The sequence below is a fragment of the Bubalus bubalis genome, chromosome 21 (assembly GCF_019923935.1).
Source record: "Bubalus bubalis isolate 160015118507 breed Murrah chromosome 21, NDDB_SH_1, whole genome shotgun sequence".
In the NCBI taxonomy this organism is placed as follows: Eukaryota; Metazoa; Chordata; class Mammalia; order Artiodactyla; family Bovidae; genus Bubalus; species Bubalus bubalis.
Window position 1 is genome coordinate 43,062,329 of NC_059177.1, and position 24,553 is coordinate 43,086,881.

The 24,553-nt window shown below is 51.8% G+C and overlaps 1 protein-coding gene and 1 non-coding gene across 8 annotated transcripts in view; one reads left to right on the forward strand and one right to left on the reverse strand.

The window, feature by feature from the left end:
* Positions 1-6,359: 6,359 nt before the first annotated feature.
* Positions 6,360-6,432, forward strand: TRNAG-CCC. The gene has a single exon. It is a non-coding gene; the product is annotated as a tRNA-Gly (tRNA).
* A 3,588-nt stretch (positions 6,433-10,020) lies between these two features.
* FLNB (filamin B) overlaps positions 10,021-24,553 on the reverse strand; it is a 139,445-nt gene continuing 124,912 nt past the window's right edge. For all 7 annotated transcript variants that reach the window (XM_025272811.3, XM_025272810.3, XM_025272809.3 and 4 more), the window contains 5 exons: positions 21,263-21,395; positions 18,336-18,512; positions 13,813-14,031; positions 12,474-12,677; positions 10,021-11,626 (listed from right to left, as the gene is read on the reverse strand). In XM_025272811.3, coding sequence (XP_025128596.1) covers positions 11,439-11,626; positions 12,474-12,677; positions 13,813-14,031; positions 18,336-18,512; positions 21,263-21,395 — 921 coding nt within the window. In that variant the 3' untranslated portion in view covers positions 10,021-11,438. The remainder of the gene's footprint in view (positions 11,627-12,473; positions 12,678-13,812; positions 14,032-18,335; positions 18,513-21,262; positions 21,396-24,553) is intronic.

The window sequence follows — 24,553 nt, forward strand, 5'->3', positions numbered from 1 at the left end:
TGAGTGGGTTGCCATTTCCTTCTCCAGGGGATCTTCCCGACTCAGGGATCGAACCTGCATCTCCTGCTTGTTCGATGGTAGAGATAGGTGGATTCTTTACCACTGAGCCACCTAGGAAGCCCAACCCCTGGTGTTTTTACAAGTGTGAAAACCGCAGTCCAAGGCCACACAACAAATGGATGGTAGAAGGCAAGCAGAGAAGACAGGTTTCCAGGGGCCAACCGTGGTAACTACCCTTGTGGTCCAACAGCACCACCTAGTGGTCTTTCTAGGAACTTCGCTTGAAGAGGGTGCAGGTCCAAATACTCCCGAAAAACAACTACCAGTCTACCCGTGGACTCCATACTCAGCAGTAGCAGAACGCAAACACACCCCCAGAGCAGCCGCAGGGCCAACTGGGCTCTGGCAGAGATGGGCTACATGTTTGGGGACCCTTTCTCCTCTTCTCCTGGTCACACACCACTCCCAACCTTCTCGACAAGTCATGTGATTTGTTCCACTGATTTGTTTCGTCAGCTCCAGGCCAGGGTAATCAAGAGTGGGCGTGTTGTCTCCGGTCCTTCATCCTGTCTTCCCTCATCCCCCAGTTGGGTATAGGGGATTCAGGCGAGGACTCTGAGGCCCTCGGAGATGGCAGAGCCACCAGATAGATGGGGGAAGCCTGAGTCCCCTGATCACCTTGTGGTGGGTGACCCGCTGAACCTCAGATAGCACTGCACTGTAAGAAATATATCTTTATTTTGTCAATAAGTTTGAGCACCTGGGATTCAGGGCTGTTTGTTATAGCAGTGAGGCAACCCTGACCCTTGCAGGTTCTCGGGGTGGGGTGAGGGGAGGGCGGTGTGTAAACATGGAAACGACTTCCTCCCTAAACTGTGAGCTCCACTGGGACAGAGCAATTCTGCTCCGGGTCCCTTCAACCGAATGTAGAGTAAGGACAGGGAGGTGCCCTCCCCTCCCCCCCCACCCCCACCCCCCATGCCGGGCTCCACTTAGCACCTTTAAAGAGCCCCCTCCCCTGCCCCAGGTCTGCTGGTGAAACACTTGCAGCTTCCATTGTTTCCCTCCCAGGAGTGACTTGGCTGGCAACGGTGATGGCAGGGTGGGGAACTCTGCAAATAGCTAGGGTCTCTGAGGGCAGACAGGTCGTAGCAGGTGGGGCCCCCTGAATCCCACCTTAGAGTAGACCTGTGCTCCTCCCCTGCTCGTCAGAGGAGGCAGGGCTGGACAGAACAGAGAGAGGGTGGGTGGGGCTGGCAGCGTCTCTGCCCTGCTGGGTCCACATGGACCACGGGAAAAGGAAGGAGCAGCTTCTGAGCCCCCAGCTCATTCACATCAGCTGGTCTGTTCGCCGTGCAACATGGAAGATGTTACTTTTGATGTAAAAGCTCTTTGTGATGGGCTGGAACCTGGCATAAGTTGGAGGCCTGATGTCCTTCATGGCTTCCCCTGGAACACAACAAGGGCCTGGTGGAGCCGGGGCCACCACGCCTCCTGCCAGCCCAGCTCTAGCCCAGCACAGCATACAGCCACAGCAGCTCTGGGTGCTGGACAGTGAAATGCTCCAGTGCAGTTAGTAGCCCCTGATCCCTATCTGAGGCCCCCCTCCCCTTCCTTCTTAGAATCTACTAACTAAACAGTATGCCTGGCAAAGCATAGGAACCTCAACATCCTGCTTTGGCCCCAGGACCAGGATCTGCCCTGATGGGTGGCACCTAGGGTTCTCTAGTTGTTAACTATTTTGACAGCATCCCTACCCCAAGCTCACTTCCCCCTCATCACATTTCTCCCCTTGTCCAGCGACTCCCCGCCCACTCCAGTGCTCCACGGCAAACACGTCCAGTGTCTTGGCCAAGGCTGAACTAGCTCCCCAAATGCCCACTGGCTGCAAATCCTGCCTGTTGAATTAATAATAAAAATAATACCAGTAACCACTTCTTGAGCATTTACTGTGTGCCAGGCACTAGACGAGTGCTTTCTATGTGTAAAAGTCACTTGGGGCTGACCCAGCTGGGGCCCAGACAGTGTCTTCAACCCCTCTGTTCCATGGCTGTTTACACCCACTGGGAAGACGCAGCTCCTGTCTGTAACTGTTGGGAAGGGGAGACGTGGTCAGCAGAAGGTCTGTCCATCTGTTCCCCTTCTGGCCTATGAATCGGTTGGTTTAGGGGCATGAAGTCAGACACAACTGACAGAATGTTCCGGAGATTCTGGGAGCAACTGTGGCTTCAACAGAACACTATGAGGGAAAACTAAACTTTGTCCTGAACCTGTACTGCCCTTGTACCCAGGGGGTCATTCAGAATCAGCTCCTCTGACCCCAGCGCTTGGGTTGCTGGATAAATGCAGGGTGTCCAATTACATCTAAATTTCACGTATGTCCCACGCCATACTTGGGGCCTACTTACACTAAAAGGTTATTGCTTATCTGAAACACAAATGCAACTGGGCAGTTTGTATTTTAATCTGCTCCATCGGCAACCCTGTGCTTGGCAGTGGCTTCAGAAGCAGTGGGCATGGACCCAGGGGCCCAGCAGAAGAGGAGGAACCGGGAAGCCCTGTGTGATGCCTATCTCGCTCTGTAGACAGAGGGAGTCAGGCCCTTCTCAGAAGAATCTGATGGAGGAAATTCGGCCTGGGACTCTACTCCAACACGCCGTTCCAGCAGGCCTTCGCTGACCACCTTGTGTACTACCAGAGCAGCCCCTTAGCCTCTATCTCTGTCTCCTGATTTACCACTTCTTAAAGCCTCAATTGTGACCCATGGACTGAACCGATAACATCAGTGTCAGCAGAGAGCTGGTTAGAAATGCAGAATCTCACCCCATCCCTGAAATTCATTGAAAGATCACAACCCACATTTTAACAAGATCCCCAGGTGATTCCCCAGGTGACAATAAAGATTGAAAAGCACAGTTCTGTAGCATGGACCACTGCCTGACTCTACTTCATCTATCTGTCACCAGCCTTCTGTGAGGGGCCATGTCTGTCTTGCTCTCTGCCAGACACTCCAGGACAAAAAGAGGAGCATATATGAGGTGCTCAATAAACATCTGTGGAATGAATGAACCAGAATTCAAACCCAGTCTGATAATATCAACCTGCATAGCTCTGTGCCTGTTGGTTCACTGACTCATTTTGGGGCAGAGCTGGGATTCAATGGTTCCACATCTCCCTCTGCTGGCTGCTCTGAACACGATTCTACCAGGATTACATGCAGAAGGAATGTGTGTCCTTTCCACCTCATGCAGCTTTCTGAGAGCTAACTCCTGCTCAAGGTGTTCTCCTACCAGATTTCCCCCAAAACTCTGTGGCAAAGGAAGGGAAGTACTTGTTTGTCCCCATTTTTTGGATGTGGAAACTGAGGCCCAGAGAAGTTAAGGTTCTTGCTTGAGCTCACACAACATGAAAGTCGTGAAGCCAGGATGTGAACTCACACTTCTTGATTCCAAATCACATCCTTATTCCCTAGTTCATATTCATTTCTCCCACAGTCCCTGAGTGCCAGCCCCAACCTGGGAGCTGGGAGGGCATTAATGACCTTAGTTAGCTAAGAAGCCCTGGAACCTCAAGGCCTCACCAGGCTAGAGGGATGCTCAAGGAATGGCAATGGTGCTTGCACAAACTCAGAAAGCTATGAGCGCATAAAGATGCACTCATCTGCCTGGAGGTCACCTGGAAGACTTCTCGGAGGAGGTGACATCTGAAAGTTAGCCAGCAGAGGGAGGGCAGAAGAAAGACCAGAGTGTGAGAAATCTGGAGCCCTGCTCAGAGCATAGTGAACCAGAGGAATGTGATGAGGGGCAAGGCTGGGCCTGCCTGCCAAGGCCTGGAATGGCAAGAGGGTGGTGGCCCTTACCCATGTGCCAGCCGTACTCCCAGGATGACACTATTGGGTACAGAAACTTCTCCTCCGGCTTCTGCCGATACCGCTCCTGGAGGCACAGGGCCCGGCCTTGGCCGTCGTGGGAGGTGCCTTGGAAGAGCAGCTGCAGGGTGCAGGGGGGGACCTGCCTCATCCCTGAGCCCACAGGTTTGGTTTGATCTGCAGGCCCCCGAGTTGCTCTTTGGGCCTGCCAGCCTCTGTCTACCTTGGGTGCAGGGCCCTGGACACCCACTCCCATGGACAGCTGATCCTGGAGCTCCCTGGTCTCTGGCCGTTCAGCAGGTACCTCCTTGCTGTCAGGGGAGCTGCTGGCCTGCGATGGCTCCGCTCCCAAGGCTGATCAGAAGGGGGCCTTCTGAGGCTGCTTCCTGGGCAAGGCTCCCTCCTTCAGGTGCTTGTGGCCATAGTTGAGGTTCCAGGCCACCCGAGCAGCAGTCTCCTTGCGGATGTGCTCCTGCCAGCAGGCTTGATTCTGGGAGGTGAACAGATCCTTCATGGCAGTGTGGGGGAGGGGCCGAGGAGGGAGGAAACCTTCTGCAGCCTGTGTTTGCACCCCCTGGGCCTCGTCTCCAGGGATACGTGCAGCCAATGAGGACTGAGTTGCTGAGGCCCTGATGGCAAGGAGGGGCTGGGCTGCTCGGGGCACTGGGGGGCCATCCTCAGGCAGTGGGACAGACAGGACCGAAGGCCACAGCCAGCCGGGCTGCCTGGCAGGGGGCCGCGTTCTCCCTTAAAGGAACCAGGGCCAGAGCCTTTGCCCTTCATACCCAGAGGATCCCCGGTGACACACAAGGTTCCACAGCCTCTATTCCATCCGGCAAACCCAAGTGTACCCCTAACTGTGTGCCAGGCACCCAAGGGAGTCTAAAAGAGAGGTCCGGTCTCCACTCCAGGAAACTCTGGACACATGGCTGGGAGCCAACCCCTCACACAGCTCTGCCACCTGACAGCTCTACGGCCTCATCTGTGCAGCGAGGTGATGGTGGGAACTTAAATGCTCAGTGACATTAGGACCGTGTGTAAACAATGGGAACAGCGCCTGGCACAGAGGGAGCCCTTGGTAAATGTCAGCTAATGACTAACAAGTACCTGCTAGGTGCCAGCTGCTAGGCTGAGCTCCACAAGCCTTAAACCACCCGCTCGATTCCTGGGGCTCTCATAGCCTCCTCAGGTGGGCAAGGGGAGGCCTGAAGAAATACTATGCCCTGGGCACACTGCCCAAGGATGCCAGGCCCTGGGCTGGGGGCCTCACTGAATAACCCTACTCAGTGACTTCTTAATAGGCTCTCTTATGCCATTTTTCCAGGTGAGAAAAGTGATGCTCAGCACTGTTAAATGGTCGCACTGGGATTGACTCCAAAACCCACAGCTCCGTTACAGACCCTTCTGTGAGACAGGCATCGTGAGAGAGGCACAGACGGGACGGGGTGGAGGACCCACCAGCGGGACTGTGAGGTCAGCCTCCTGGACCCTCACACTCTGCCTCCCTGTACCAGACAGAAGTTTACCCACAGTGCCCTGGGGCCACTCACCTTTCTGCTCTGCTGGGTGTGCTCTCGTTTATTCAGTCAACAGTCACTTTCTCTTGACCCTGTGCCAGGCACCCAGCCAGGTAATAAAGGTAGATGAGAAGGGACAGAGCCCACAGGCTTTCTGCCCTCAGTGTTTCTCTGTCCAGGGGAGACAGATACATAACCAGATGGATAGAAGGGTAGGCAGGGAATTAGGGGGATGGTCTGGGTAGTCTTCCTGGAGGAGATGTCCTTTGATTGAGACCTGAACCATGAACACCAGTTCATTGCAACTCTTGCCATGAGGCAGGTTAAGTAAGGATAGAGGGAGGAAAGTCTAGAGTTAGGGGGTTGGGGGTGCCAAGACCCTGTGGTCAAAGGGTGCTGGGGTGGAGAACTCAAGAAAGCGTCCGTGGCCCAGACCGCCCCCACCCACAGAATGGTTAGCCCAGGTGCTCAGAGCACAAGAGGGTGGAGGCGGATATCCCTCTCCCTTGGAGCGTCGGAGATCCTGTGCCTTCCCCACCACCAGGGCTCCCCACGGTGCCACAGTTTGAGTGTCTGAGGCCACCCCGGTGGTCACCGAGGTGACAACAGCCCAGGCAGCTGTCCTCTCACCCAGTGGACAGGCCTCCCACTTCCATGGGAGGGTGCAGAGGCACCCCTAAAGTGCTGCCTTTCAGTGGGCCCAAGGACAGCCAACCACCCACAAGGCGACCGGCCTTCAGATTCTGTTCCTGTGTTAAGGTGTCCAATCTGGGCGAGGCCCCTTGGAACAGCTTCAGGACCCCAAGTTTTAGTTTAGACTTCCGGAGTTTTAACACAGCCTTGATCATCACTATCCTTTCTGAGCCCAGGCACACTCCCCTGTGTGCAGATGATCCTAACAGTGCTTAGCATTGTTATTTATATTTTTCTTACTCTAGATTTTGAAACTGATTTGTAAGCCACCAACAGGGACTTCCCTGGTGGTCCAGTGGCTAAGACTCTGTGCTCCCAATGCAGAGGGCCCAGGTTCTATCCCTGGTCAGGGAACTAGATCCCACATGTTGCAACTAAGAGTTCGCCTGCCGCAACAAAGATCAAAGATCCCACATGCTGCAACTAAGACCTGGTGAAACCAAATAAATATTAAAAAATAAATAAAAGCCACCACCCACCCCTGGGGTGTGGGGGCAGCCCCCAGGCCTGCCTCTGGTCTCTGGGAGCAGGGTCAAAGGTGCACCTGAGTCTCCACCCAGCCTTCTGGCCACACCCCAGGCCACCAGGGACCCATGCTGTCCACTCCCACTGATGACCCCACCCTAATCCCCCACCTGTAACTTTGTCCAAGGGCCTCTCCTAGGACTCAGTACATGTGTCTTTAAAGTAGCTTCTCCTGGAATTAAGCTCTCAGAAGAATCATTTTAGGCACTGAGCGAGTAATAATCATTTTGTGAACCTTGCCAGTGATATTCTTTACGGCATCTTGTTGGTTAAGCCTAAGAGCACTCTACGGAGTAGGTCCCATTACCCCATGTCACCGGAGAAAATCAGGGAGGCGCTGTTTTCTGTGAGTGTGTGCGATCGGCCGAAGGTCACGGATTTGAATCTGCCCGCCTGTGCTAATAGCCCCCATGCTAAATGGTTTCTCCACAAACCGTGCTTCCCCCGTGAGGTACCCCTTCCACTTCACCTCGGGCAGCTGAGTCTCCTCAAAACTCACACAGCCCCTCTCCCGGCAGCTCAGGGTTTGCCTAGGTCAGTTGGGAGATGGATGTGTTGTGAGATCTTTCTGAAGATTCATCCTAGAGTGGACTTCCCCATTGTCTCCCCATTTTATGGATAAAGGCACTGAGGCACAAGAGAAGGTAACTGCCTGAGGTGGGCGAACTGAGACTGGAATCCAGACTTCCTGACCTGCTGCTTTCTGAGTGTTTCTCACACATGGGTTTCCTGTGAAGCAGGCATTTCTGGGGCTTGGTGCCTCTGCCAAGGCTTCCTTCTCTGCTATCGCCTCACTGGCGCCCAGCATCAGCTTTGCCCTAAGAATGTCCATGCTGACAGGGAGAGGTGTCTGGTGCTTGGGAAGGCGACGGTCATGGTCAAGGCAGAGGGAGTAATGTGGGCTATAAAAGGCTGCAGATTCTTTCATCTTCCAGCTTTGTCCAGGGGAGATAAGCAGGCCCAACATACAGAACGCCCTTGGATGCGAGCCACAAGTCAGGCTCGTAAATTCCCCACCTCCTGCAGGCCTGCTTGAGAGAACTCTTGAAGAAAGAAGGGGTGTAGGGTGCGCCACCCTAAATTCCTTGCACATGAGCTGATCCCCTGTGGGCTCAGGGGCCCAGACAAAAGCCTTATCACAAAGCAGAAAGGATCTCTTTGTCTAGAAGGATTCCTCCCACCGTGTGTTTGGGCAGCACCCTGAGGACAAAGCCGAGGGAAAAAATGGGACTCAGCCTTGCCTTGAGCGATGTGACATTTTCACTCCTTCTCGGAGTTATGATTTGCTATTGTGAGGAGCAGAAAAAAATTAGCCAAACAAGCTGTGTTTCTGGGAGAGTTTTCATTAGTTGAAATTAGTTGATTACAAAGCCCCATCTTCCCACGAGTTAATGGAGACTTGGAGAGAGTCCATCCTTTTGCTCAAGCACCAAAGCCAAAGAGCACTTGAATTAACAATCTTGCCCATTTTCAAATACAAACTTGGGGGGTTGACGAGGATTAAGCACCCATTTCACCATTAATTTTTACTCTGCTAATTTCTAAGGCTGTGCAGTTTTCAAGGAAAATTAAATCCCTGTGTGCCCAACTCATTTTACACCACTCATCAAAATGTGGCTTTCAAGGCCCCTTTGAAGTCTTAAGACCAGACATGTGGACAAGGGCCCATGTTGATAAAAGGCTTCTTCCCTGGTTGCATCGCTTCCCTGAGTCGCAGAGAGAAACTGGTTGAGGAACAGGAGGGGGTCTGGGCATGGAGGGGACGAGCCTGTTCTGAGCTGGGGGTCTCTGCATGGCAGCTGGAAGCTGCTGTGCGCCTAAGTTCCACGGGTCACCAGAGAGCGATGGTCCAGCCAGCTCTGGGAAGGAAAGGGGCAGAGTCAACCAGTGAAAGTCAGAAAGGGCCTGGCACCCGGTAAAGGGTGGTAAAGGGTAAGGTTTCAAAGGGTCAGGTTTCAAAGTTTTCAAGGTGTTTGTACAAACAACAGCTGGTTCCCATAGCAGCAAGTCCAGGTGCAGATAACAACTGCCCTGTGGTACTAGCCACTGACCTGTTGAGAAATGCACAGGTTTCATCCTGAGATGTCCTTCATGTTATTGGCTGGGGGAACGCCAGGAGCAGCACCTCTGTACTAACAAGCAGCCTGTGGAGGAGGCCCATTACCTCTGGCAGGGTTTGATCACAGACAGCAGTGGCCAAGACTCTCACAGCTCCCAGAGGGCTCACAGCACACTCTGAGAGGTGAAGCAGCTTCCCCAAGCCACACTGCCAGTGAGTGGCAGAGCCAGGACATAATCCCTAGGTTACTTGATGCTAAAGTCCAGATGTTAATTTACCAATGCTGCCTCCCCAGAAACCAGCCACGCTTCAACAGGGTGGGATCCTGGTCTCCTCTTTGGGCAAACGCAGCCTACCGTGGCCTCTCCAGATGCACTGGAGACAGCCTGCATTCCGCAAAGCCCATGGACGTCCTGGAGTCCAGGAACAGACGTTCACAGCACAGGCCCACAGACAAGGCTGCTCTATCCAGAACGACGGGCAGAAAGACCCTCCATCCCTCCAGTCCTCCTCCCACCTCTCAGAGGTACACAATGCATCACCGTCCTGATCACCAGCTGGGCATTGGGAAGAAACACACCAAAAGAAGCCTTTCTCTCCACCCCTCACCCCCAGTGCAGGGCTGGGGGTCCAGAATGGACTCCTGTCATCATGGCACCTGCTGGTGCCCAGGGGGAGAGAGAGGGATCCTGGGTTCCTGCTGTGTGTCTGCTCCCACAGCAGGATAAGCAGGGAAGTAGAGCTCCTACTCTGGGGACAAAAGGCAGGGGCCAGAATCCGCCCCCCGTGAGCCCCAAGACTGCAAACATGTTACCGCAGCGCCTGAGTTAGCATCTTCACCATGAAATCATATCACAGCACTGCTGCGGCACAGGAGGCGGGGCAAAGAGTCGCAAGCACACGGCAAGGAGAAGCTTCCCGAGCAGCAAGGAGCAGCAGAGCGAGGGAAGACTCACCACTACCTCCAAACCCTGCTGTCCCAAGGACTGACAGGTGACGCCACTTCTTGCCGGAATACATTCCCTCCAGCGGGGGTTTCACAGCTCATCAGGAAAAAGGCTTTCTCTCTCTCTCATAAAACCACAGCCTTCCCCTCAGTGGGTTTCGTATCTGGGACTCTTAACCAGGGCAAACGGCAGCAAACTTCCCCAGGAGGCTGTGTTGGTGCCAGGGCACCTCACCCTGATAAACTACCCCCCGGGGCCTGCGGAGAAATAGAACATCCCCCAGCGAAAAGAGACGAAGTTCCCTGTCGAGACAAGTGGCTTAATCTGCATCCTTTCGGCCAGGGTTTGGGAGGGTGGGTCAGAGCCTCAAACCACTTAGGGAAGGACAGCATCCAAGAACACCCGGGGAGCTTACGGAGCAAACGTATTTAATAAGTTATAAGATACAATTTACAGTCGGCATTTGGTTCCAGTTTCACTTCCACGTCCCAGTTCATGAGGCCTGTGGTCCTTCCACATCAGGCTTCGGGCAGTTCCAGTTTCTAACAGGTAGGCTTTGCCAACACGCACCCCAGCTGCTGCACCTCGGGGAGGGTCACCCACCGCGCCCCATGCCGCCCATGAATGCAGTCGAGGTGACAGCAGCCACCCCAGGAGGGCTCGGCAGCCAGTCTGAAAGGACCGCCTGCTCAGACCACACCGCACATCTGGGCCCTGCAGTCAGCCAGCAACCTCCCAACACTTTCATTTTTATTCCAAAGCAGGTGTGCAAGAAGGCACGTAAAATGCCTTATACCCCATTTTCGGAATTTTGCAGCTGCCCCTGGCTTTCCAAACAGCCTCGGGTGGCATGTCCTTGGGGCCGAATATGTTTTCCTTGTTTCTGCGAATGGTGAAGGACCACCAGTGAGCTGTGGTCCTTCCCTCCCGTCATTCCTTGACTTTCAGGCCAAAGGTCGGCAGGGGTTTCCCTTCTATAATTATTTTCCAGAAAAAGGCCACGCTGGGGCCGACTGGGAGTGGGTGTGGAGCGTTTTGTGGCGCAGGAGGCCTGCACTAACCCTCAGACCCGTACGCGGTCTCTCTGGACGTGCTGGAAACTCAACAGACAGACCGACGGCTGGAGCATGGGCTAAGAACAGGGACTCGTGTTGGTTTAAAAAAGGTGGGGGGCGGGGAATCTTTGGCAAGTGGGGGACTGCTCACCACTCAGACCCGGTGACTGAAAAGGACTTTGAAAACAAAAGCAAAGACCTGGCTGTCAAGATGGTCACACACAATGACCCTGCAGGGAAGCAAGCAGCAGGATGAGGGCAGAGGCACCAGGAGGCCATTTCGGCCAGTCTGTCACCTTGGACTCTGCCCTTGGGGCGGCGGGGGGCGGTAGTAGTGTTAAAACAAAGGTGTCCACCTAGTACCCCTTTCTCACATGATACGGTCATCTTCTCTAAATGATAGCATAGACTAGGTCTCCTCTTTTTCCCTGCCCCTCCTCTCAGCCTTGTTTTGTAAACTAGCTAATTTCATTTCTTAAAAATACGAGCCTGGTCTGTTCCAGTTCTGTCTGGAGGGGGTGATCTGTGCCACAAGAGGTCTGATTAGCCAGGCCTATTGCATTAATTTTCACTTCTTTACTCCCCAACATGTCCCTAAAGAGTCAAGTTTAGGACTTCTTTCTGTACTAAAAGGGAAAAAAAAAAAGAGGCAATGTTTTGAGGATGGGGTTTTCAGACCCACAAATAGGCCGGAGGACTTTGTATAAAACGAGTTAACAGACAAGCAACAGAAGCAGCCGCCAGCACGGCTCCCGGGACCCGACGAGAAGTGTTTTAAGGCACGGTGACGTGGAACGGACTGCCGGGGATGTGCTCCTCTCCCCACTTCACGGCCAGGACGTAATCCCCCCGCTCCTTGACGACGTAGGTCACGTTGTACTGCTGGTTGCCCACGTGCTTCATGGAGACTTCTTCGCAGGGGGTGGTGGGCCCGTGGACCCCGATCAGCAGCATGTTGGAACCTGGGGGTGGGGGTGAGGGGCAGAGGAAGGTGGTGACGTCACGAGGATGCACCCAAGAAGGCAGAGGAAGAGGAGGGGAGGTGGGAGCCAAAGCAAAGCTAGCGGTTACTGCCTACACTTCTTGGATGATGCTTGGGACCAGCGAGAGGCAGGAGAGCAGAGCACTCATACAAGTTCAAATCCCTGCCCTGCTGCTTCCTAGGTGGGTGACCTTGGACATGGAACCTCACCTCTCTCTGCCTTAGCTCCCCCAACTGTAAACAGAGGGTGAAAGTGTTTTTTAAAAAAAGAGACCTCCTGGGCTACTGGTGAGGTTTAGAGGAATTGTTATATGTGAAGCCCTTAGCACATAGTAAAACGGCTATGTAAGTGCTGGCTACTCTAATCTCATTTATTCTCTTGAGAACCTTTAGGAATATTATTATTCCCATTTTAGAGAAGAGTAAACTGACTTTCAGAAAGACATTTAGTAACTTTCCCAAGGGCACATGGCTAATAAGCACTGGGAAGGAAAGGAGGGAGGGAGAGAGAAATAAGTAAGTGGTGGAGCCAGGTTTCCAGCCAGATGTGCCAGGTGCCAGGACCCAGGCAACTAAATCACATTGACACCCAAATAAATACCCAAGTTCAGACTGCAGTTAAAGCAGCTAGTGGCAGAGAAGAGGCCAGGTTACTGATTCAGTGTAATGGGGATAATGAAACCTCTTCTATGTACCTTGAGGTCATTTGAAAAACATCAAGTGGCAAATCATTTAAAAATACTCAGCGCAGAATAAGATGATGAGCATGTGACACGGAAGGTGTCCCCCCACAGCCTCCCTTCCCCGGGCAGGGCCAGGGTGCCTACCGGCTTTGCTGCAGTCTACCAGGAAGGAGCTCTTCTGGCCCAGGAAGGCCTTCGAGAGCCCTGCGCCCTTGGAGGTCACCTTGCTGGCGTCCGAGGATGCTTTGGGGATGGCGCTGTAGCAAGTCTCCGTTGAGGACCTGGTCACTGACTCCACCAGGATGGAGGAGGTCTCGTTGGCCGAGCCGGGGCTGACCAGACGCTGGCCTGGGAACCAGGAGGGAGCAAATGGGTGTGACTGGTCAGACAAGGCAAGTGCCCCGAGCAGAAATCCCAGGAGAGCCCCAACTCCCCAACACTGGGATCCAAAAGCCACCACACCTCTCCCACACCCCCCAACACCTGGGTCTAAATGCCACAGCTTACCCATCTCAACCTGCCCACTGTCTTCTATGGAGTCCTAGGGTCCTGCCCTACAAAACTTAAGATCTGGCTTTCTGGGAATATTAGGAAGTCTGGCCTTGGTTGACCTGATGGAAATCCTTGATCTGGAAATCCCTCCCATATAACCACATGCCATCCTATGGAATGGACATCTTCCATTTATATAAAATATTTCTAAGCTGTGTAGAAGTATGGGAGAACACTGACAAAATATCAAAAATGAGTCCCTCTACATATTAGAAAGTGATTCTTTTCTCTGAATTTTTTTTTGGGGGGTGCAATGCCCCAGAGCATGTGGAATCTTATAGTTCCCCGACTAGAGAGTGAGCCCAAGCTCCCCTGCAGTGGGAGTATGGAGTCTTAAACACTTGACTGTCAGGGAATTCCCTAACATTTTAAGTTAATTTATTTTTAATGTAATTGTCTGCTATGAACCTATACTGCTTACATGACAGTGAACCAAGCAGAAAGAGACACGATGATGGAATTCACCACAATATTTATGGTGGTTACTTTGGGTGGTGGGCTGTGAGGTGGTTTTTACTGTTTGGTACCTTTTTCAGTGTTCTGAAGAAGGCATGTTTTTATAAATTTATTAAAAAAAAAATAAAACTTTTGATTCTTTTAAAAGTGAAGGTTAGAAATGAGGGGATTTTTCAGGCCCTGATCGAAACAAATACATACGATTTCAAATATGTAAGCGCTCCTCCTTTTCTGTTAGAGACCTAACATGCTTTCTCAACTTCTATAGCCCTGCTCTGCCTCCTTATTCTGCAGGTTTTGAACATGCTCTCCCTGCTGACATGTCCTATTACTTCTTTACTCCAAGATTCAAGGCAGATTCAACGTATCTAAAATCGTCCAGTTTCTACCAGTGGTTAGCTCTGCCGATACTGTAACAAGACCACCTCCCCTGCTAACAAGGGGAAGATTAACTTCAAAGTCATTTGGTCATTACCTGTCACCTTGGCCTTGAACGGGCTGCCCACGATGTGGTTGGGCCCACCATATTTGACGCCAATCAGGTAGTTTCCAGGAGCCATGGGGGTGTACATGACCTTGTACCCTTCGGGGGTTTCCTGGCAATCCATTTTAACCTTGGATGGCCCTTCGATGGTGACGGATAATGTCCCTGGCCCTGCTCGGGTGGTATTGATGAAAAATTCTGACTGGATACCTGGGAGAAAGGAAGCAGGAATAAAGATCACATGAACAGTTGGAGGGATTGGTGGTCGGGGGGCGGGGTGGGGGGGGGTGTCTGGGGAGTGTGCTGGGGGCCCTGAAGCAGCGGTGGGGCACACAGAGGTCCCACCTGTACAGGGAACCCACCTGTACTAGCTCTGAGTTCCTGGCACAGAGAACTTCAGGTCCTGGGGAATGGTAACCCCTTCCAAGGTCCAGACAGAAGTGTGGCTGACCTTCTGCCAGCAAGCACCCACCCCCGTTCTCCTCCGGGCACGAGCCGTGGCCGAGGGCAAGAAGCCCAAGTCACCATTGTGTTCCCGAAGTGCTGCTTCAGCCCCCGGAGGCCAGCTCTGCCTCCAGGGGTGGGGCAAGCGTGGGTCCCTCTGACCTTTTCTTTCTCCTCTGGGTAGACTTGGAGAAGCCCAGGCCACCCAGAGCTGCCTCCTTCCTCCTCAGGCTCCTCGCCCCAGACACCATCCTGTAGAGGGCCAGCCGTCTTTCTGGGATCTGCCAGCCCCCGCACTGTGCCCTGCACACCAGCAACAAGACGGCGACGAGACAGCAGCTCTGCTAATTACCACTCACACCTCTCTGACTCTTGATCCTGTGCCCAGCGCTCTACACACCCAGTGATTCCTCTTTAGCAAACAACACTGAGGCTCAGGGAAGTTCAACCACATGCCAGTCGGAGCTACAGGAGAAGTGGCAGAGCTGGTATCGGAACATGTGTGTGTGTGGCTCCAGAGCCCCCGCCTATCTGCTGGCTGGCTCGGAAGCCCTAACCCAGCTCCAGGACATTCTACTTCCTACCTACCTGGTATACAAGGGCCCCCTGCACAGACATCCTGCCTTGTGATAGAAGGAAAGCTGGGCCAAGAGAGAGTGCCAGCCAACGATCACAGTGGCATTCCTGCCTGAGCCCAAGGCCCTGCAAAAGCTCACAGCCCCCAACCCCCTTTCCAGTTCCAGGCAGGAAGAGGTAGGGCCCAGACACCCGCTGCAGCGCCCTCTATGGGGCACCCTCGGCATAGCATTCCCGTGCAGGGCTGTGCTCTTCCCAGAGCCCTGGACCCCGCCCCAGCTGGGAACTATTTTGGTTTAATTATAGCTTGGAGGCCAGAGAAAGAATTATTGTTCTGGTTATCAATAAAACAAAGGAACTGCTATCACACAACCCCAAACACAACCCAGCTGTTTCTGGAAGCTCCTGAGGCTCCTGTCCCAGCAACACACCCCCCCCGCCCCCCCAGCATCCTGTTCCCCCCAAATTTCTCAAATGTGCCGTTCAGAAGCCCTCACGACAGCTGCTGCTGAAGCAAGGCCTTGCAGGTAAAGGGAGGAGGCTGTGCATACAAGGGACAGGATTTCCAGGAAGTAGCTGCAAGTGACAATAAGGGGAAAAAAAGGTACTTTTAAAGTGAAGATGAAAAGACCTGGCCTTGCTCTTGCTCCATCCCTGAGAAGCATCAGTTCATCATGACTGTGAGGGCCCAGAAAGGAAGACCAGGTGCAAAAAGAGAAATAAGGAATTACAGGACAAGAGCAACCTATCAGGTGGGGTTCCTTACTAGTCCCGTTTTACTAGGATGAAAGTGGAGGCTCAGAGAGGTCAAACCACTCATCCCAAGTCACACATCTGGGGACTGACTGAACTGGGATTTAAACAGAAGGTCTTACCCAGAGCTAGTGCACTCACCCAAGAGAGGATAGGAGAAAAAAAATCCACACACAGGCGTTCCCTCTCACCACTGCCTCCAGCTAGAACCAGGACCCAGGACATCTGTGGGCATGGCCCTGTTACGCGTTATTTTTCTAGTGTAATATTTGCTTTTTCTGTTTGTTTTATGAAGTCCAAAATTACTGCTGCTCTTTTTAATTAATTAATTTTTTGGCTGCACTGGATCTTCGTTGCTGCTCTCAGGCTTTCTCTAGTGTCCCCCTGCATTGCCATCTGTGTACAGATGAGTCCCTGTGAGTGTGATGGAGCCCTACTACATCCTGAAGGTGGGTGAAGGGTGCTGGGCCAAGGTTGTGCTCATACACCTTGTGCAGAGTGGGGTTCCGGGAACATTTCATCAAGAAAATGGCTCTTCCAAGCAGAGAAGCCTGGAACTCCCTGGTGTAATTGCTGGCCTTCTCAGCCCCTCTGCAGCGAAGAGTCCCACCCCAAATTCTCCACATTCCCGTGCTTCAAAACCTGCAGAATGGACCATTCAAAGCTCGAGCCAAGAGATACAGCAAACCCACCCATAAAAACACAGGGAAGCCCGCTCTGTGCCGAGGGTCAGGATGCGGGCCCTCTGGCAGTCGTACACAGACACCTTTTCATTCCACACACACTGCAGCTGTGTAAGCCGGGGATGGAGATTTGGGAAAAGGCCTGGGAGCAGGAGGGCTAGAAAAACAAGACGCCTTCCCCTTGACAAGAGCAATATTTACACAGGGCTTGAAACAGACGCGCTCTGTACCTCCTGCTCCCGGCTGGGAGTCTCCCTGGAAGACCAGCTCCCTCCCTCAGCAGCATCCAGTGCCTGCAAAGCACAGTCTGAAACCCGAGCTCCTGAGAAGGCCTGTGTGCCAACAGCCTAGAGGAAGCACCACAGGCCCCAGCACCGCAGGTGTGATCCACCAGGGGATGAGGTGGCTGCTGGCGACGCAGGAGACCGCAGTGGCCATGGTGGGGCCTGGCCTGAGGCCTGCTGGGGCTCCAAGTGCCAGGAGGACCCCGCCTGGGCTTCAAGGGTTGATGGTGCATCAGGGGCCAAATGCCTGCACTGCTGCTGCCTGGGGACCTTTCAAAGCAGCTGGGAAAACAGGGGTCCTGGTGTAGGACACCCCACAAAGCGGGCCAGGGGTGTAGCTGCTGCCTCGGGGCGAGTCAGCCACTTAGGAAAGCAGCAGAACTAAGCGGGTAAGGGAACAGGCCTCGAGGCTGTGAACCCAGACCGATTTCAGCTCTGCCCCTCCAAGCTAAGTAGTGTTGGTGAGCAGCCCAACCTTTCTAAGCCCCACGTTGTTCATCTGTAAAGCGGACATGTCCCAGGCCAGAGCAGTCCTGTGCCTTGTAAAGCTGCTGGCCCAGAGCTCGGTGTGGAGCCAGACTAGATGGGCCTGGGGAGATAGGGAGTCCTCACACAGACCCCGTGGGAAGTACTGCTGAGGCCACTGTTTTGGCCCAGAGTCTCAGTGTGGCTAGCCAGCTGGTCAGTCACTCCTGCACCTGGGCAGGTCCCTCGGGCCCTTAGGATGCTTGTTCCTCGGGGCTGGTTGCCAGGCAACCACAGCTGCTCATCCCCTCGCCCATGGGCGAGAGGGGTCTGCTCTGTCTCACTCACCCAACTGGGGAACACTAATGTTCCCCACCCACAGGGTGGGGACACCCAAGGGACTCAAGAATGTGCACACCCAAGGGACTCAAGAAACTGGGCTGCCTTCCTAAGAGAGCCCAAAGTAACAACCAGATGCCAGCCGTGCCCCAGTGGATCCATGCCTGCAGAGAAACCCACCCTGGCACCTTGCCTGATAGTGACGCACTGGACATGGCCGACGCCCACCTCTGTGTTCACAGCACGGACACTAACTGCAGCCACCACGAGGTGGGCAGATCTGTAGGTCTTGACACAGAAAGTTCCTTAGGATGTCAGGTGACAACAGCAAGTTGTACTACAACACAAACAGCACTAAGACCATAGCTATTTCATAAAAGCAAAACTCCATGTCTGCTTCTTTAATGAACCGACTAGCCAAGCAACCAAGTGATCAAGACTGAAGACCAACAGAGAGACAATCTGAAGGTCCTCCCTTGATGTGTGAGCCTTCCTTCCTCCTGGACCCAGAGGGAGGGAGGGGCGAGAAGCACGATGGAACTTTACCTGTTTCCTCCCTGCCCATATTTTTTACAAGCTAACGTGCCCTATTTGTGTCAAGGGTTAAAGATGAATTTGACTCTTTGGGGATTTTCCCCTCCTCTGTTAGGATCAGAATAAGAAGGAACCTGGCTGAGACAAGTCTTACTGCGGATCTGATATGTTTCTAGGAGCCCAGGGAGCTGGCAGGTAGGGGACCTCTCCCGAGGCCTGTTACATGCATCACAAACTCTGCGGATCCTCAAAACGAGAGATGCTGTGTTGAATTGCCTATCAGTGTCCTGATCCTAAAAGGACCTGGCAAAGGAAGACAGCTGACTGCAGTTTCCCTGGGGAGGGCAGTCAGCTGGCTTCCCAGGGCTTGCAAAGCTCCATCTGCTCTTCCCTGGGGCCAGCTCATTGCACATGAGAGGTAGAGGCAGCATGTTACCTGTGGAGCCCCCCTCGAGCCCTGCGCCATAGGCCGACACCAGGGCGGGGTTCCCTGCTTGTCCAGGCTCCCCGACGCGCACTTTGAAGGGACTTCCAACCACGTGGCTCCCGTTGAACTTGACGTCAATCGTGTGGATACCATTCTCATGGGGGATGAAGCGAACAGCATACTTATCTGGGAGAATGAGCAAAGGCACAGGGTAAAACGGGGCCTGTGAACACAACCCTGATGGGTGGGGACAAGGGACAGGAGGCCAACCTGAGGGGCCCACCTGAGGTTACTAATGAGACCATGGTTCTACCACAAGCCTGGTGCCCAGTGTTGGTGATCTAAACCAAATAGGCCTCTTTGCATGTCCCTAGGCTGCCCTGCAGGAAATGCATCCAGGTCCCGAATGCAGTGCTTAATCCCCTGTGGCCTCAGCCTCAGAGGGACGCTTCTTTTACGGAAAGCTCACTTCTGGCAAAGTTTCTCCGCTTGGCCACTTGTAGGGGGGTAAATGGTTTCATTGGACATTAATGCTTCTTAAGTAAGCTCCAAGCTAGCAGCTGCCCCACAAGGCAACAGCCAGATTTCTCACTCTGCGTTTGGGTCACAGCCTGTGGCAAGAGGATCTGTTAGCTGAAATGGGCTCCTAGAATATCCTCCCATCATGCACCCCTCGACAGCCTCCTTCTTTCCTGAAGGGCTCTCAGCTGGGAGGCAGAGTCTGTTCTCCTCCAGTCAGTCTCTTGGCCGCTCCCTGGCTCCTCGTACCCTCCACCCGCTTTAGAACTTCTGTTGCTCAAAGTTCCACCCAAACCCTCTTCTAGTCTCTTCTAGACTCTCCCCACATGGAACTGTCACCCATATATCCTTCAGCACTGCACCATCCCCGACCAGGGAACCACTCCTCCTCTCAGAAAGCCAATGTGTTTCAAGGGAAATTGACCCCACCCCCAGGGATGGTCCTTGATTGGGTCGAGCTAATGAGGAAGAGTGAGGGGAGAAATCCCTTTTCCCCCAAGCCTAAGTCAATTAGCACATAGAGTTTAGCCACAGGAAGTGACCCAGGAAGGAGCATGTGTGTTCAGTGAGATAAGAAGGGAGGTTTGCTGAAGACTTCTGCAAAAGGAGCGTCTTCTGAGAGAGAATCTTGAGGAGAGGATGTTTCCCTTGATTAGCGTTGTGGGCTGCTGCACTTATCTTGCCACCAAGAGGAAGGCTGTTGCAAAATGAGGCCCACAGATCAGAAGAAAGAGCAGAGATGTTTGGGGCCATGGAGAAAGTAGCTCAATGGCTGAATTAAATTGTCACTGAAACCCATCTTAGATCCTGAACAGATCCCTTTAATGTGTGTAATGGACCCCCTTTATTATATGAGTTGGTTTGAGATGGGTGTTCTGTAATTTATCAAGAGCTGACTCAGGAAAAGATCCTGATGCTGGGAAAGACTGAGGGCAGGAGGAGAAGGGGATGACAGAGGATGAGATGGTTGGATGGCATCACCGACTCAACGGACATGGATTTGGATGAGATGGTTGGATGGCATCACCGACTCAATGGACATGGGTTTGGGTGAACTCCAGGAGTTGGTGATGGACAGGGAGGCCTGGCGTGCTGCGGTTCACGGGGTCGCAAGGAGTCGGACACGGCTGAGCGACTGAACTGAAGTGAAACTCTGTAATAAGGCATCGACCAACCCTCGTCCACCCACGGCCACTGTCCTGAGTTTTCCTAACTGCATCATCATCTTTCTACCCTATTGCCAAGCTACATGTAACCTTCCTGAATTCACTTTCATTCCTTATGGCCAACTGCACTCTGGCCTCAAGTCCTTCCTCTGCATTTCTAACACTGCTGATTAATGCTAGTTTCTCACATGCACCACTCTGGGAGCATCAGCTCATGACCATGTCTTTCAGATGAACCAAAGCACTCTTTCTAATCTGGTCTAATCTGGTTATCTAACGCTAACCCAGGTTTCAAGTGTCTACCCTCACTGTGCACAGAGCAGGGCACACAGCAAACACCCAGCAAGGGCAGTGGTCGCAGGGCCTGTCCTCACGCATCAGGGCCCACACTTAATGTTACCTCCTCTGAGAAGTCCTCCTGACCATGTCAAGGCAGAAACCCTTTTCCTCTCCTGCTCTGATCATCTTTACCATTAGATTCTCAAATCTCCTGTGCTGTTGGTGATCAGCAGGGATCCTCATCAGGGCACTGCATTTTTCTGGCTCACTCTCTCTAGGTCCTCCCTAGAGTCTGTGCTCCTCCTTGAGGAGCAGGAGTCATGTCTTCCTCAGTCTTACCTTCCTTTCAACTCTTGACACTTCATATATGCTCACTGCAAAATGGTCTTGTTAAAGCTGATTGACATCACACAATTCCATACACCAACCAAGGTGGCGAGCAAGAAAATCCCATGCTAAGTTCTATTGAAGACCCAGATTATCTCTCTCTTTTTTTTCTTTTGGCAGCAAAGCTTGCAGGGTTATAGTTCCCCAACCAAGGATTGAACCCAGGCCCTCAGCAGTGAGAGTGCAGAGCCCTAACCCCTAGACCACCAGGGAATACTGCAGATTATCATTTACATCAATCAACCTTCCCTTCAGAGTAAACTGAGGTCAAAGTGTACTTTATTCATTTCATAAGGTCAACAGTAAAGATCTGTGATATTTACTTAAAAGATGAGAACATCACAATGAATGTCATGTGAAAGAATTTGAAAAACAACCGAAAATAAAGACATATTTGTTTAAAAAAAAAAAAAAATAGAAGGGGTGTTATATCTCAAAGCCTGTCCCTAGCAAATGTTTATACCTCATTTGTAAACAGCGTCTGGCAATAGCAAAGGGAATCCAAAGGCCCCGGAGAGGCCGATGACTCCTCCGTTGGGGCAGTCACTTGCAGAAACATTCCTGGGTGGGGGCGCTGGCGCTTACCTGGCTCCAGCTCAGACACGTGGCATTCCTCCACGGCTCCAGAGGGGCTGTGCACCTTTGCATCGATCTTGCCTTTTGCCCCGTTCAACCTTATAGCAAAGGAGGCTGGCTGATTAACTTTTAATCCCGATTCCTAGAAGTCAACACATGAGACTTGTTACAGCCCTTGGCGTTCTTGCTCAGCAGCACACACCACGCCAACCCAGGATTCCTGGGGGGACAGTTCTCATGCAAATAGGCCTGGAACATGTTTTATTATATAATATCTGGCAACAAAAGAGCAGGTGAGTAATTCCACATTTCCAGCATTAAATATAAGAAAGCAGAGATAAACATCTGCACAGTCTTCTTGACTCAGACATGGTTCCTGGGTTTGGAGACTCGAGACATCCTGGTCAACAGGATTACAGTTTCAGCATCCCAAACAAACCTGTACAGGCCAGAAAACCTAGGATCTTCCAGATCCACCCCCAGCAACCACCAAAAACAAAGAAAGAACAAAAAAACCCTTCCATTCTCCACCCCAGTTTTAGAAGTAACGTAGCAGCTGATAAAACCATGCAGTCACTAACATGAACAAAGTTTTTTTTTTTAATCTCATGGGTGGAGATGAAGAGAACTTTTAATAAATCTGTAAAGGGCTACCTATGATTTTTCTTTCAAGCAGTACTGCCCCGTGGTTAAAAATCAGCAGGACCTGGGGTTGCTGCCATTTCCTAGGTATGTAACTACTACTGAACCTCTCTGAGCCATAGTTTCTTCATCTGTAAAAATGGGCATGATAACTAAAATCTACCTCAGAGAGCTGGTGCAAGGATTAAACGAAGTTGTGCATTCAAGGCACTCAGCATAGGACCTGGCCCATACATCGAATAGTTTTAAAACAGAAATGTCATCTTCTCCTTATATATTAACACACATTTAGAAGTTTTCAGTGTCCCCCCCCACCAAAAAAAAACATGGGAGAAGTATAGCTTCTGCTCTTTACTGGATGAGTTTCACTCTCCATGGTTTCTCCTGGAAATTGTATCCTCTGCTGGGAAAAAGGGATTAGAAGTTCAGATGCTTGAGGTATTTCAAGATTGGCCAGTCCTGAAGAGCAAAATTTTACAAGGCAACAGTTTTGATGTAAACTTGGTCGGACGGCTACTCAGATGATAACTCTCAAGCAGCACGGCTCATACTCAACGTGCCACCGAGGCACCCGAGGGTCTTGTGAAAATGCAGATTCTGATTCAGTAGGTTGGGGCCAGAGCCTGGGATTCCAGGTTTCTAGTAAGTCCCCATGCGATGCTGAGGCTGCTGGTCCAAGGATTACACCTTGGCAAGGCGCTGAAGCAGTGCCTTCTAGTTTAGTAGTCACTACTCACATGTGGTTTTATATATATATATAAACTGAAATATATATATAAATAAATATATATATAAACTGAAATCAATTCAACTGTAAAATTAAGTCCCTCAGTTACACTAGCCACATTTCAAGTGCCCAAGAGTTGCTAGTGGCTCGCGGCTGCCCCTGGAGATATGGGACATTCCCGCTGTTGCAGAACATTCTACTAGACCGAGCCGCCCTAGAGTTACAGAAAAGGGAGGAACGAACCCAAAATTACAGAGTCTTTGATCACCAGACTACCCCCATCCAACCGCCTCCCCTACAGAATGCCAGCCGACTCTAATTTTCTAAAAAGTCTCAAATGCAAGACAAAAACAAGCCTGTCTTTCCTAACCAGCCCCAGATGTTGCCATGTAGCCTGCAAGTAAACCTCCAGAAAATACTTTACATATCCCTTGGCATCAAGTAACAAGGGGAGAACAGGGGACCAAGCTGACACACAAGTCCCTCCTGTTGTTGCAGCGGGTTACAAAAGCTTAATGGACACACCAGCCTGCTGCACACTTATTTCAGTATTTCACGACCAAGCTGTCATAAGAGGACTCGACAGAAGTCTCTTGGAGGTGACTACGCCACATCAGCTCCTTTTGGATGGAACCATTTACGTTACCTGAATCCGCTTGCCACTAAATCCTCAAGAGGGAGATAAACACCTCGGAAGATCCAAAAGAAATCTTCGAGATGCATGAAGGCAGCTCTGAGCCCCTCAACAAATGCTGGGTTTATCTCCCTCCGTAGGTTTTAGTTAAGTTGGCCACAGAAGCGACTTCTGTTAAGAAGCCTTTAAATGAAACACAAGAAAAACATCTGCACTGCCATGACCAGTCAGCACCCTTGGTACTCGCCAGAGGCTCTTCAATCTGCAGACTGTGACTCTGGCTGGGGTTCTGTTTGGGTTCCCTAATGTTTGGGACAGCTAGCAGTACCAGTTCCCCTTCAGGAAGAGTCAGACTCTCAAATATTTTAAACCAAGTGCATGGACCCAGGTCCAAAGATACCAATCATCAGTCTGAGATACAAGGATGAGTTTTCATCCATCCATTATTTTCAAGACCCAGGGGCCACTGATGGTTCTAGAGAAATCCCTTTAACCAGAAATCATCTTTTGGGATTCTGGTGTTATTTCACAGCCAAATTGCTACAGCTGACTCAGACAGCTAGTTATCTTCAGTGTCCTAAGACCCAAAGGGATCCCCAATGTTCTTAGTTTGCTGAAGACTCTAATGCAACCTTGAATGGCATGCCCTCTTTAAGCCAGGGTGAGCAACTGCACTTCCTGCCATTCTAATAGGTTGGGCTACGTAACCACCTGCCACAATGCCAGGACTGGCATTAAGGTGCTGGCTATTAAGAGCAAGGTCTGGAGTCTCACTCTAGCTGGCTCCTAGGAGCTATATATTCTCTGCACCTCAGGTTTTCTATCTTTAAAAGGAGGGTCAAGAAAAACCTATTCACCAGGCTGTTGCAAGGACTGGGAAGTAACGCCAATACAATTCTTAACATAGTGGCTTGCACACACTTATTATAAATAAATCAGCCTCGTAAAAGAAATCACAATTGACTTTCTCGAGGAAAAGGAAGCCAATAATAGCAAGCTGAACATCACAGAACTGTTAGTTTTGCGTTTGTTTTAAAAGCCCTCCTTATCCCTTAACCAATAATTAACAGGCCTTCTTTGTTTCTCTTAGATAAATATTTAGAAAACAAACTCATTCCCAAATGCTAAGGAGTTTTGTTGACCATGGCTGCTTTCTGCTTGCCCCAACAGTCTCCTGTCCTAAATGTGACTCTGCCCTGGGAAAGCTCCCCTACGACTGGCGGCATCTGTGGTCAGAATGCGCCGGGGCCCTTGGCACAGAGTCGGAGATTGAAGGGGCCGTGGGAGTCCAGGGCCT